Source organism: Rattus rattus, chromosome 2, assembly GCF_011064425.1.
Source record: "Rattus rattus isolate New Zealand chromosome 2, Rrattus_CSIRO_v1, whole genome shotgun sequence".
NCBI classification, from domain to species: domain Eukaryota; kingdom Metazoa; phylum Chordata; class Mammalia; order Rodentia; family Muridae; genus Rattus; species Rattus rattus.
The window spans coordinates 5,420,804-5,435,488 of NC_046155.1; the positions used below are offsets into that span (position 1 = coordinate 5,420,804).

Here is a 14,685-nt window from a genome sequence, read left to right on the forward strand (position 1 = left end):
AGGCAAGGGGCAGCTTCTAGGACAGGACATTTCTCCCTGGAGCCGTGGACACAGCACAGATGGTAGGACCAGGTGAGAAACTGGTAACAGTCCCTCAGGAGACAAGGAATCACAACGGTAACCAGGACTAACATTTCAGCTGCTGAACCACAAGGGCAGAGAGACTGGGGTATGCAATGGGTAGAACCTGATAAGGGGACCAGGTCAGTTCAAACTCCAGTTTTGCCACTGTGAAGCTCTGTGACCTGAGGCTGCTATCTCCTATGTTAACTCCACAATGTTCCAGTGTCTTTGGGAATTGGGGGTTGCATTCTGGTGAGGGTTAGCAATGGTGAGGACCATATCAGAAATAGTCAGAATGAGGTTGGGGATGTATGTCTAGGAAAAACCAAAACCCAAGTTACTGTGTTGGGAGCCAGGCATCCAGCAGGCACTGGTCTGCCCAGCACTGCCATGGCCAGGCCTAGTTAGTCCTGCATAGTCAGGACTTAGTCCTAGTTAGCTTAGTTCTGGCTACCTGAGCATGGACTTCTGGTCAACTCAAGGACCAATTACCTTTCCCTTTGGCTTTGATCCTATCCCCAATGCCTAGGACTGAGCACAGGGCAGTCAGAACGAGTCAGCCTCTGCCCTTGTGATGCTCATGACTTATGAAAGAGACCACACCCCACAGCAGGTCACATGGGGGAGAATCTCCCTTGAGGGATGTATGTGCCTGGCCTGGCTAGGCAGTTTCTGCTCTTTCCATGGACAAACAAAAACAACCACCCATACTAGTAATAACTCTTTTTGTACAGAACACTAGCCCTAGGTGCCTTGATCATACTGATGGAGGTTCCTATGCCCCCCTTTCTCATTTTGCCCAACCCAGGGCATTCTAGTTGGGAGGAAGTAGTGAATTTGCTAATGAGTGGTTGACCCTGTGGGACTAAATTTCAGAGGCCATTCTCAGACTCCCACAGCCTCATACAGTGGCTTCCACTCCTCTGTCTCCTCTTCCTTCTCATCTTGGCTCTGCAAGCGTTGATGTGCACACACACTAACTTCCAGGGCCGACGAGCCCTATCAATTAGAGTCCTACGGGGCATTTGGCCCACACCCTTCCTTCAGTTCATTTACCAGCCTAACCACTTGGATCATAAAACTCCCTAGCACAAAAGGGCACCTTAGACAGAAACAAATCAATGCTAACAAGATTCCTGCCAGGCACTCTGAGAGACAGGAAGTTTGGTAGGGTGGCTGGAAGGCAGAAAGGTCCGTGTGTTCTCCTTCCAAGGTTAACCAATGGGTCCATCAGAGGACCCTGTAACCCAAACTTCCAATCTGGAGATATTTATCTGCCTCATTAGGACCTCATCTTTACAGTCTGTGCAGGGTAAAGCTACATTAGGTAGAGATGGATGGAGATAAGATACAACCACATGACTCAGGACTTAGCCAGGGCACTGACCAGACACACAAAAAGAGACATGCTTTGCAGGCTGCCAAGACTCAAACCTCCCATGAGGTCCCAGGCAGGCAATTTTCTGAGACTCAGTTTTATTGTCTGAAAGACGGTAATGCAAGATTCCCAGGGATGCCCATCACCAGATTCACACTTTAAGACCTCTGCTGTGTTGACAGTGTGTATGACCCATCGGGAGAGACACTGTACAGGGGAAATGGATGGTAAGTCAACCATTCGACACCGGAGATGATTCTGACAGTGACAGAAGCATGCAGCTTGAGCATGAGAGTCAGGGGCAGCCAGATGGCCCTGGAAAGGCCTGTTTGGGAGTTTGGCACGTGACCTGAGACCTTAGCAACAAGGCGAAGGCGGGGGACAAAGCAGCACAGGATACCACAGATGCTCTGCCCCACCAGATCCTCTATACACCCTCATGAAAGAGAATTCTCTACCAAGCAGATGAGTCTTGTCTCAAAGTAATGATCTTCCAAGATTAGACAGGCCAAGGACACAGGGAGGGGAGGGGATACGATGGAAGATACAGGAAAGAAGAGTTGGGAATTTCTGAACTATAGAACCAATTTCAGCACCACGGACAGAGGAAACCCCACAGAGCGGTTTCTCGGGACCACGGACAGTGCTTCCTCTTGGAAGCCTTGGTTTCTTACCATCTGCCTAAACCTCCTTCTATCTCCCTTGCACACTGACAATCCACACACAGCTGCACCTGCTCAAACGACCATCCAAGGCCTTAATGCACCAGCCTCGGCCATTGTCAGCACCATTACGTCTGTCTACTGCCCACATTCACCCTGAATGTTACTGACCCTCTAAGCTCTTCCCTCCTCCACACCAACTGTGGAGACCTTTCTTATCCACCGAAGCCTGTGGCAATACTGTTGTCTTTTCCCCTGGTACATACTTTCTTTTGGTTTCCCCTCTAGACTGTGAGCTTCCAAGAAGCTGTGGCTAATTCTTGCTTTTCCTCCGGCCAAGTGCCTCCTGGGTACCCATTCATCAGCTGCAGAAATGAATCAATGAATTGGGTTTTCAGATGTCATTTTCTCCCAATATCTGTTGAGCATCCATGGTGTCCGGAGCTGTGCTGTCAGTTCCACGTGTGTCTTTATTTACAGGTAAGAAACTGAGAGACTTGAAGTGAGTGATGTGCCCAGTTTCACACAGCTAAGAGGAGACAGAGCCTGGACTCAGACCTAGGTTAGCTGAACAACCTGTGCCCTTGACCATGGTTCCTCTCTCTCTCTCCAACCCACTGCACTGCCATCTGCCAATCCCACAGAGTCTGAGCACAGCAGCCATGGTCCCCTGAAGTGATTCGGGATCTTTTTTTAGCTTGAAATTGAAATCACTGATGCTTCAAATTAGAACCCCACAATGAAAGAGCCAAGCTTTCAGAGCAGCCTGCATACACCTTTTCGGCAGAATCTCTTTGCTACTTTTGAGCCAGAAAACACCTGTTTTGGGTCAATATGGAAGGTGAGGCTATAAGTTTTCTGAGTCCAGAGGTGTTTGGAGAAAAAGAATCTGGCTTCCCGGATGACCATGGTCTCTCCTAATAGAAACAGCCACTTTAAACCCTCAAGAGTAAAGAACCCAACGTCAACAGCTCTGGGGATCTCACTCTCATGGTTGTGGTCCTAGAATGGCAAAGAGTTCTAGTGTTGTGATCCTCTGCAAGCAGACCACAATGGCTTGGCCAGGAGTTACAGCTCTATGGGAACAGATACACTCCACACTCAAGAGGGGGACTGAGACAGCCACTGCTCATCTTTGATGGGAACCAAAGCTGGCAACCCAAGTATAAACACGACACCAGGCTAGGAATTCAGCCCCAGCCCTGCTAATGTCTGCTGGTGCCCGGCTCGTTATACTGAACTGAATACCCACGGGCATTATTTGAATAAGATATAAAGATTTAGGAGGAGTCAGAGGCTAGAACCAGTGGGCATGTGATAGTCTCTGGTGATATCCCAAAAAATGAGAGAGAGAGAGAGAGAGAGAGAGAGAGAGAGAGAGAGAGAGAGAGAGAGAGAGAGATATGAACTGAGAGGTGCAACTGCTGTCTAGACCAGAGGGAATCTGGTACTGAGGAAGCCACACAAAGGCTTTTTGCTCAACCCTTGGATTTGTCCCTAGATGTTAGCATATGCACAGCAAACAGAAACTCCAAGAGTATGTGAAAACTAGGCCCGTGCCAGGGCAGGACTGTGCAGGATGGTGGGTACTCAGGGAGCAGAAGTATAAGCCAAGTTTGCCTGCCAGGGGCTCAGGGGAGGCTTTAACAGGGTCTTGTATTGAATGGCGGCATCTAGCCTGGCTTGTGTTTGTCAGTGTATAACGGTACACGTCTGAAGGGGTCACTGTCAACGCAAAATCACTCGCCATCATCATAACTTATTATTATTTGTTTGACAAATGTTCTCCAGTCTTCTGTTCTGAGTGAAGCATGTTAATGAGGCAGAGAGACAAGACACTCACCAACAGATACTGACAAATGCTAGCTTTGTGCTCAGAACTTCTGACCACCAATCTTCTTCAGAGAGCCCATGGTAACACACCGTTTATCTCAGGTGGCTTAATTCTCAGTACCACACGTTACCAGTGAGGCAGCGACTCCCCTCATATGTTTATGAATAATGCTTTCAATAGAATAGTAGGACTGACTGGCCTTGTTTGCCTTTCCCACAAGCCTTGCTGAGGTGTAAGGCTGGGGGATGCAGTCTTGGAGGGAGCAGTAGCTACCATGCCAGCTCAGCTGGGTTGGAAGCAATGGTGTAGGCAGATGTGTGTGAGACAAGTCCATCTTTAAGAACTCACCTAAGAAAGCTTTTACGACATACTCCGTCTCCGAGGAGAACCCCGGGACATCCCTCTTAGCGTCCTCACTTTAATATAAACCGAGATTATAAAAAACGGTTCCAGGCATCGCTGGTGCAAGTGTTTAATATGAGGAAAAGGTAATTAGCGATCTGCAGCGTGGCTGTTCGAGGATGAAGGATATTGCCGCCTGCTTTAATTGCAAAGAAAAACCTATTTAGGGAAATTAACACAAAAAATGAGATCGGCCACTTCAGGGCTAAGACAACAATCACAGAAACCATAGGAATTTTTCACAGCCCAGCACGGGCTGGCGGGTGAGGGAAGGACCGGGACAATTATGAACACCAGAAAACCCTTTTCTGGATGCACGCCACCTTGGCCCAGGAGGCCAGGACACCATTCCACAGTGCTCCATAACCTTCGAAGGAATGTTCTATTTGTAAAATTAATGAAATCACACACACACACACACACACACACACACACACACACACACACACACACACACACACACACAAGCACTGCAGAAAAGCTGAGAAACAGTAAGGTCTGAAGCAAGTGGAGGGGCTCTTCCATCCCCCCGGGGTGGGGTGGGGCAAGGCTTTCCTCCTGCCTGTAGATGTAGATAATTTTGATTCTGCCTTGCTCACTAAATAGAACTGCATTATACCCCACGGGCATGGAGGAGTCCTTGTAGGGCTTTGTGAAAGGCTCCCTTATGGAGCCATAGCAGATGTTGGCTATCCCTCCTTCTCATTCTCTTATTATTTTATTTGTGTGCTGTGAATGCTGCTTGCTTTCGACGCAGTTCCCTGAGGATGGAATCTTAGATGTGAAATTACCCACTCGGCTCTGTTTCCTGTAACATGCTGTCCTGTTGACCTCCCCAGAATTCCTGGCACTCTGTGTTTTGTGTTTTGCTCTAACAACGCAAATATGTCGTCACCAGCAACAGGTATGTGGTTCTGAACAATGGTTGCTAATTTGAAAAGAAAAAAAGAAACACACGCCCTTTGCCTCGATTCCTGTGTCATGCACAGGTTGGGGAAAGGCTGTGGGTCTGAGCGTAGGAAGTGGAGAGCATCCAGTTAGGCAGTCTGGGCAGAGCCGAGGTCTAACAATCAAGTGTGTGACCAAGTGGGAAGTCACCGAAGTTCTCTGTGCCTCAGTTTCCTCTTCTAAAACAAAATAATGACATTAGAGATCATTTTTAAAGTTCTGTGAAAATCAGAGAGAGAAATGACTGACTGATTGACTGACTGACTGGTTCACATTAATGACAGTCGGACATGGGCCTTCAGTGGCACTACACCAGATGCTGTTTTGCTTACTGTGTGTTTTCTAGTGAGTTGATTTAAGGGCTACTAATAAGGCATGGGATATTCCAGTTCTGGCCACTGAGCCCTGGGATCCTCTTGTCTTCAACTCCCCAGTACTGCAATTAGATGCATGCTTCTGCACCCCATTTTGTAAAAAAAATAGGTGTTGGGGATCTGAACTCAGGCCCACAAGTTTGTGCGGCACTCTCCTGAGAGACTCATCTCCCTAGTCTCTTGCCTCAGTTTTGTCAAAGCACTGTGCCTAAACTCCCACTTGTAACCTATCAGGCAGGGTCTGAGACCAGGTCTTGCATTGTTAACAGGCATTTTTGGTGACAGCAGTCCCAGCCAAGTCTCAGAGCATGAGCCTACGAGCCTACAGAACACCACAACGGCAGCCAGCTCTCCTCTCCTTTTCCTGTGCCAGCCATGTACATCTTTCTATGACTTCTGTGGCTATTGGAATCCCCATCCTCTCACCCAAGCTGCACAGAGAGAGCACTTTCTTAGTCACTCCTTGTCCTCTGATGGCCTTCCTAGCCATTGTTACTGGGCCAGTTGTCAAGTCTCTTGACGAGGAAAACACAGAGACACAGTCACCAGTGTTCGAGCACAGGGTTCTGTTTCTACAACTCTACCATCATGGACAGAAAATGCTTTAAAGCAGAAACAAAACCAACCCACTGCCTATACTAAGCACGCCCAGATGTTTCCCCTTGTCACGATTCCCTAAGCGATTTAGTCTAACAACCATGGACAAAGCCTTTACTATGTAGTGTGAGCATGGAAAGCTGCTCTCAAGTCTCAGAGGAGCTGAATGGATTCTCCATCAGCACGGGGCCACTTTCTACATGGAACAAGAGTATCTTCCAACCTTGGTACACTGGGGACGTGTAGCCACACTGCTCTGACCAGTGATGGATGAGTGTGTGGACATCAGAGTGACCAGTCAAATATCCTCAAACATGGGGTGCACACACATACCCCCTCACTCAGAGCTGAATTCTCATGCTGACCCATGGGGCTTTTTGTTTTTGTCATCCCTGACTTCAAGATAGTTTATCAAAGGGGCTGGCAAGAAGGCTGAATAGATAAGAGCAGCTGTCACCAAACTCAGAACCTGAGTTTGATTACTGGACCCTACTTGGTGTGCACATACACATGCACATGCACAGGCACACATGTATGCATACATACACATACATGTGCGTACTTGCACACACAAAGACAAAGTAAGTATTAAAAGGCTTAAAAGGTGGACAGGGCTTTACTCAAATCTTAGGACTGTTTTGGGAGTGTAGTAGTCACCAAGGGAAGAACAAAACAACAGAAAAAGCACTCCCTAACACTTTATCAGGAGAGAAAGAAATTCTAGACGGTAGACTAGAGAAAATCCTGTACAACAGGAAGCTCCTCATTACGGGCTCCAGCACCAGGCAAGATGACAATGTCAGGGCAATCTGACCGAGTTAAAGAAAGAGGGATGGAACTTTGCAGACACTTGAGATGTTAAAAGTCAACCCCCAACTTCTAAAGTGGCCCCTCAGTCCTGAGGTTCAAACCACGGCATGGAGTTTTAGAGAGCAACTATGAAGTCTGACATACTTTGGAGGTTTTCTTTCAGGCAGCAGAGAAAAGGGTTGCCAAGGGGCCAGGGGATGAGGACCACACGCTGGCACTTGAGGTAGCATCGCCCATAGGTACGCATGCGTCATGGAGTGCTGTAGGGGACAGCTTCACCCCACACAGATTCATAAGGGAACACATAAAGCTTTTTAAAAACAATCCCTCTAAGATGGAAAATCGTTCACTGAAAATACAGAGCGGGTGTCCCCTGGGAAGCGCATGCCTGTGTAAGGGCTTATAAATGATTTTAATATCCTGATGGCAAAAGGCAAAAGCTGGCAGCTAAGGAAACAACTCAGAGGGAGGCACGGACTTAAATCCAAGCACCTAGCATAGAGAAGTTCTGAGTTCCACCTCGGGCAGCCTAGGAAGTAGAAGAGGGGGAGTCAGGGGTCTGCACCCTACAGCCCCGGTCATCAGTGTACGAATGTGACAATCAGCTTTTGGGACTATGGCTCTGATGTGCTAAGTCCTTCCACAGGCCATGCACAAAAGCACAGAACAACACTGCCCTAACAGGCCTTGGGGGCCAAGCCAGACTAGCCCAGAATCCTGGAAATCAGAGGCCACTGGAACAAAAAGGCTGTTCCCCAAAGGCGGCTTAGGATAGCCAAGGTTTTTTAAAAAAAAGTCAAAGAAAGGGCTACAAGGACAGAAAAGTGTGGGGTGGTTCGCAGGACATCCCCAGGAAAAAAAGCCGCCCCAAGGCACATCCACCTCAGAGGCCCAGCGTTCTTTTATTGACTAGTTTATCATGGAAACACTCAAATGAGCGGAACGTCAGGGGGTGCGCAGCCCTCTGCAGCCCTCATTTATTATTGAAACCCATCTCAACCTCCTGGAGCCCCCTTCTCTGCCATCACAAGGCCACCCACACACCACTCAGAGTCCCAGCCCCAGGCCACGCCCCCTCTGTCTCTAGTGTCTCTCATACACAGGAAGAGGGTTTGCGTCACAACCGCATCCTACAGAAGATGATTCAACCCAGTCTGCAGTTCCAGGAGGTTACAAACCCCATGAACTCAAGGAGGTGCAGCCGGCTCCAGCTTCTCCATTCTGGAAGAGATTCCAACTGCTCTGACCCACAGAAACCTGAAGTAGCTTGTGCCTTACTCAGACCAGGCTCTGGACAGTCAAGAGTAGTTTAAAGCGTCTTTCAGCAATGGCATGAGAGCCACACGTGACTCCTTTTTACCTGCCACTCTCTCTCTCTCTAACAGTTGTGATCTCTTCTCCCTCTAGTTTTGTCACCCTCACTAGTGTGAACAAACTCCAGAGAGATACGAAACTATGACGGACAGACGGAAACTATCACAGGCAGCTGACTTATAGCACAGAGCAAAGGCTTCATATGCATCTTACAGGACAGGCGAACGTGTCCTCCTTTATTGAATGGGTGTGTGCTGAGGTCGCCCAATTGGCTGGCGAGATACACCTGTTTATTATCTCCACCTGTGTGTGATTTCTGACAAACTTGAGGCAAGACGCTGAGAGAACAGTGGGAAACAATAAACTCCTGACCAGGCCCTTTTAGGTCTATCAGATCATTAAAAAGGCCATCTTTCCAACCTGTGCATGCTCGTTCATTCACACTGCTTCCGAAGAGTAACAAATTGTCTTGCATAGTGAGATCCAAAGTAACACCTAAACCCGCAAAGAGGCAGGATGCCCTGAAGCACCACGGTGCGACTACCTCACTGGCGCCAACATACGACTGCAGGTGACGTTCACAGACACCAACACTTGCACACAAGAAGACTCCTCAAATGATCAAACATTACTTTCTTTGGGGTTTGAATGAAAATTAACTTTTAAAGCTTCTGGACATCACAGTCTCCTCTCTGGGCCTATTCCAACCCCTCCCCTCCCAGACCCCTGCGCCATGCTCTGTGGCCCTTAAAGACCATCAACCATGCATTGAACAGGCCAAACAACTCTTAGCCACCCACAGCACACCTCATGCTAGCCAATATCAGACAAACGCTTGTTGACTTGCCCCTTAGGATACAGGAGTGGGCAAGGACTCCCCTCCTATTTATAGAGTCAGAGCTAAGCCACCCACAGATCGGCACGTGGCTCCAGCGCCATGACAATGTCTCCATCTTCCTCTTGAAGACCAGTGGCCAAGTTCCATGTATGCTTTCTCCTCCCAAAGAACTACAAAAACACTCTAAACATCAGGGACAGAGGAGACCCATCCTCAGAGGGTAGGGGACGCTCAAGAGAATACAAGCCATGAGGCCTAAGTCATCCACCATCCAGATGGTTTTGCTCAAAACCACAGTCTTTTTTCTTGTGAGAGTCGGCGCTCTCCCCAAGCAGCGTGGTACAAACACCTGTGTCCTACCTCAATCAAGAAGTCCCCGGTCCTTAGTCCGGCTTGCCATGCCACCCCTCCTTCATCCACGGACTCCAGGTACTGCAGGGCTGGAAACGCCGGCGTGGGTGTGAATTCCTCAATGGGGGTATCGGCTAGAAAGACAAAGAAATACTATGTTTGAGTCTGGGGGATGTTTTCCAAGTTGGTCACCCTAATTGCCCATGGGACCCTGGGAGGAAGAGGGTCACTGCATTCCCAATTGGGAGGCAATGGTCCTGGCTAGCTTGCCCCAGTGAGGGACTCCTTACTCACATGCACATCAGCCCTAATGTAAGCTCCAAAGCCAGGTGCATGCCAGCACCCCCTCATGCCTCTGCCGAAACCATGGAATAAAGTGGTCTACTGGAACATGTCTACAAGTCTGTCATTTTCTTTAAAAGTATCAATGACTAAACATTTTCAGTTCTAAAAATGGAAAAGTTCCTTCCCCCTACCACACAGAGCTAGGGAAAGACCATACTGAAACTGCCTGCCAATTTCGCAGCTATACAGACTTGCAACCCAGGGGATCAACTTGGAACAGGGACAGAGAGCAGTGTTGACCCAGTGGGTGGCTGCTGATTTGGAATCTGCTCTGAACTCTCTCCAGGGGGGACCTGGCTTTCTATGACCATCACATGACCAGCATGCCTCTCAGCAGGCAAGGCTGGGCTTCTGGGGCCCATGGGGCTGCTGAAGGACTTTCTTAGTCCTCCTGAGAGGCCGGGGGTGGACGGGTGGGAAGGTGTGATGCCCAGGTTGGGGGAGGGGAAGACACATCACACAGGCATGGACCTGCACCCTGGGGGTGGAGAAGACTCTGCTCTTCTCTTTTTGGATGGATTGCCGTGGGCGGCCAGAGCCTGTGGCAGCTGGGCAAGCTAGCCAGCCTCCTGCACAGGTACAATTGCCACATGGCTGACCTCCACCTGCCTCAGGCAGATGCCTCTTCTAGAGCAAGCTGATGCCATTTTGCTGTAGTTGGGAAGGGAAGCTCTACACTAGGGGCAGGCATGGGGCACTGCTCTGCTTTGAGCTGTGTCCCAGAGCCTCCCACTCCCAGGCCACAGGGTGTGTGGTGCTACCAGCTTAGTGGATGGTAGAGGGGACCTTTTTTTCTCCTTGCCTTTGCAAAGTCACCTTAGAGGTGAGTTGGCAGACACCTGCCACCCTTGGAGCTGGAACCCATCCCCAGCACAGGTCGGTTTCCGGGTGTCTCAAACTTGGGCTGGGCCGTTCTGGGTATCAGAGACCAGGAGCTTTGAGAGTCAGCACACTGTGACTAAACTGAAGGCCAAGCCGCAGGGTCTCCCCAGGATTGGGAGAAAGGTGGGGGGGAGGGAGGGAGGGAGGGAGAGCAGCTCATTTGGAGCAGTACTGTAGATGGAAAATTAAAAACATGCCTGCAGGAAGCCTAGATGTTTTCTGAGGAAGGCAGAATGTTAAAGAGCATCGTTGTCTAGCAACCAAGTGCCCCCAGGAAAATGCTTGTTTCATGCTTATATCCAAGCTGAGGAAGGTTCTTCATACAAGCCTGTGTGAACACACACACACACACACACACACACACACACACACACACACACACACACACACACCCCATGGGAAGGGATCCCAGAACACTTACCTTTTGCCCCTCGGAGCACAAATCCAAAGCCCTCGTTGTCTTTCTTCTGCAGGACCACCGTCTTGTCCTCAATAATGCAGTCACTGTAGAGAGAATTCCGGGGATAGCGACCATTATTGTAACCGGTCATCATCACGGTGGCTGCTCCACCGCCGGGGACGCTCATCATCACAGCCAATTAATCACCCAGCTCAGATCCAGGCAGCATGGAGGAGCCTGGGCAGCAGCTCGGTGCAGGAGGAGCTGGGGGTGGGGGGGTAGCAGGATGGGCGAGCGGGGCACAGTGGGATGTGGAGGGGGGCGGCGGGCGCGGGAGCCAGCCAGGGGAAGGAGTCATGGATGCTGGAGGGACTGCCCAGGCCGCTGGGGGAGCAGGGGTCCCGGCTCAAGGGACCCGAGGGCTGGCCAGGATGCCACCGCCCAGAGCAAAGAAAGTAAGTGGCCCGGGTGGTGGTGGCGGCGGCAGGGGCAGCAGCGTGTTGAAGGAGGTCCCCAGGCCTGTCTCGGCCAGACGCATCTTCCAGGGAAGCAGAAGAAATCAGCCGGAGGAATAACCAAGGCAGCTGCTTTGCTATTTCTTGAAGGGGCTTAAAGAGGAGATCAGGTTCTCTCCGTTTGTTCTGTGCACGAGCAGCAGGCACTGGGGATGCAGAGACCTGTGCTTTGCAGCCAGCGCCCCCTCCCTCCCTCTCCCCCGTCCTAGGGAATGTGGTGTGCAGCAGGAGCCCCCACAGTCATCTGATGAGCCCACAGTGCGACCGGCGCGGCTGCCTGGGCGTCATCCCGCGCAGAGCAGAGGAGCCGCAGGCTGGGCTGGTGGCCGGCGGGAGGGGGAGCCGCCGGCTCTGTGTCTCTCCCGGCCACGGAGGCCAACGCTGAGGGGAGAGGGAGTGAGGGGCTCAGGCCGTTTCAGTCCCACCAGAGCCAAGGAGGACAGCGGCCCCCTCCTGAGGAAGATGCCTTGCTGAGGAGAGCAAGGGCAGCAGCGTCTCCACTGCAAGCAAGACCAAGGTCCACAGGGCTCACCTCTTTGTATGGCATTTCCATTTTTAAAGGAAACAGACTAAAAAGCCCCAACTTAGCTGTTCCCCCGGCCAAAGCTGCCTGTCACCAACACTAACAGAACTCTGACTGTCCACCTAGAGGTGCGCGCAGGGGACACAGGACAAGAAGATGCTGCCTAATGACTGAGAGCCGCCAACTCTGGCCCTTGCCAGCCTTTTTTGGTGGCTGCTCTGGGGCAGGAGACAGAGCTGTCTGCATCCCAGATGCAGCCATTGCCCCCGCCCCCCGGAAGTAAGTCAGAAGGCAGGAAGTCTGGGGGTTGAGGGCTGGGGAAGGAGGGAGAGGGCTTTCTTCTCTAGAGTCCCAGCAGGAGGACACAGGACATGGTGGACAGAAATCACAACAGTAGTAGCCGAGCCCCAGACACACAGAATGCGGGGTGGAAGTGAAGAGCAGTGACTCTAAGAGCAGGTCTCTAAGTCCCAGAGTGGCGTCAGTCAGTCCCCTAGGGCTTGGGGTCTGCAGGAGGCACAGGACCTAGGCAGAGTCTGGCCTGCAGATAGCAGTCAACTAGGACAGGGCACCCCAGAGCTGGAGGAGCAGGACAGCCTCTTCTGACCAGTCTAGCAGGCCTGGCCAACCTTTTGTCACTGTGACATTATGTTGACATGACCAGTTAAAAAGTTCATGCAATGAAATTACAAGTAAAAAAAAATATGGCCAAACAATCTTACAATGTTTGAGTAGGTATAAAATTTTGGGTTGGCCCCAAAGCTGCCTTGGGGTGCATGTGGCCAGTGACCTGCTGGTTGGACACACCTAGTGGCAGGCGAGGACAGAGAGGTGGCTTTTCAAGGTTCCCACTGGGCAAGCGAGACTGATGGTGTTGAGGTCACAGAAGTCACCCAACAGTTACCCACCACGGGTCATGCTAATAATGCGCCAGGGATGCTCTGCGTTCCAGGAATTGGCTATGGGGGAGGCAACACAGGCTGGGCAGTGACACCAACTGCAAGCACAGTGCTTTAGTAGGATGACTAGTCACAGAACTCTGAGAAGGTGGCCGAGAAGCTCACCTAAAACCTTGCTCTGTTTGCTGACATATTCTGCCAGCCTCCTGGATCCTGGGCACAGATGTGTGAGATCCTTTTTACTCTGTTCTCAAAGCCCCCTGCTCCAGCAGGTCCCACAGGGTTGATGAGAGCCTATGGGTGAGTCACTGGGCTGGCCTGTAGAAAGTGACAGACCCTTTGGTCCGTTGTGCCCCATATCGACAGGTTGTGAGGACAGCCCACAGTCACTTGGGGCTGCTGTGGTTGGATGCCATTATACCTATGATAGTGTGGTTTGGTGACAAGGCCCCAGGGAACCCCTTTCAAGTGTGGTCAGTAACTGGAGAGGCCCTGGCTGGCAGCCAGGACCTGCAATCACAGTAATGGTTGGAAGGAGAGCTAAAGTAGGGAGGGACTTGTGGTGGATTCGGACTTCACAAGACACCAGGGGAAATAAACTTAGGGCAGACCCTTCAATCTTTATACTTTTGTGCCCACCCTCAGTATCTGGAATATAGACTCAGGTCCCTTACTGGACACCTTTTTCCTTTCTCCTCCGACTTTCACAAGGGAAGCCAACTGTCTTGGCCCCAATGCTCCTTCAGTGGCTTCTTTATGCCCCTTCTTAGCCACAGGGGGTCTCCCTGAGGCCTGGGTGCTCATCCCAGCCCCCCTTCTCTCTCTGTGCTTTAGTGGCTAAGGGCTAGTGCCCCAACATGAGGGTCTTAGACATAATGTTTCAACATCCCCTGGACACAGGTGAGCAAAAGCACCCCCTTTGGCCTCGTCTCAGGGAAGAAGCTCTGAAGGATTTCTGGAATGTATTCCATCAGCCAGCAGAACCTGACTGAATCCAGACACTTCCTCATACCAGTCAGAGGAACCTCCTCAGGGCTAGCTGTGCTGACTGGACACTGGCTGCCTCCTTCTGACTGCTCATAGGGGACAGGGGTGTCACTGAGCACAGTTCAAAGAGAAGTGTGATGCTGAGCCCAAGGTCACCCTGACCTCTTAAGCCTCAGATCTTGCTCTCTAGACTGAGAATCACAACCATAGGCACGATCATGGGGACAGGGAGCAGGGGAACAGAAGGACCCCGTATTCTCAGGGCAGCCCCTGGTGGGCAGTCAGCTCTAACACACGGGATGATTTTCAGTGAAGAGCTTAGAGGCACCAACTGTATTACTCACCTCTTCTACCACCCCAGGCCAGAGCCTTCTCCCAGATCCTGATCTCCCAAGACCTTCCTGAGAGCTTTCTGCTGTGACAGCCCTGTGCGTGCACATGAATCTCCTCTCCCAGTCTCCCATTCCTGGAACATGGCTTCCAGTTTCTCTTCTTCGTGATGTTTTTCAGGATTCAAGCTCCCCCGTGTGCCCACCACCCTTAACCACCAAGAGGCCTTGGGC

The 14,685-nt window shown here is 50.9% G+C and overlaps 1 protein-coding gene across 3 annotated transcripts in view; it reads right to left on the bottom strand.

Annotated features, from left to right (window-relative positions):
• Positions 1-14,685, bottom strand: part of Shank2 (SH3 and multiple ankyrin repeat domains 2) — a 389,007-nt gene that overhangs the window by 122,363 nt on the left and 251,959 nt on the right. For all 3 annotated transcript variants that reach the window (XM_032891331.1, XM_032891333.1, XM_032891332.1), the window contains 2 exons: positions 11,220-11,302; positions 9,581-9,705 (listed from right to left, as the gene is read on the bottom strand). In XM_032891331.1, the coding sequence (XP_032747222.1) occupies positions 9,581-9,705; positions 11,220-11,302 (208 nt within the window). The remainder of the gene's footprint in view (positions 1-9,580; positions 9,706-11,219; positions 11,303-14,685) is intronic.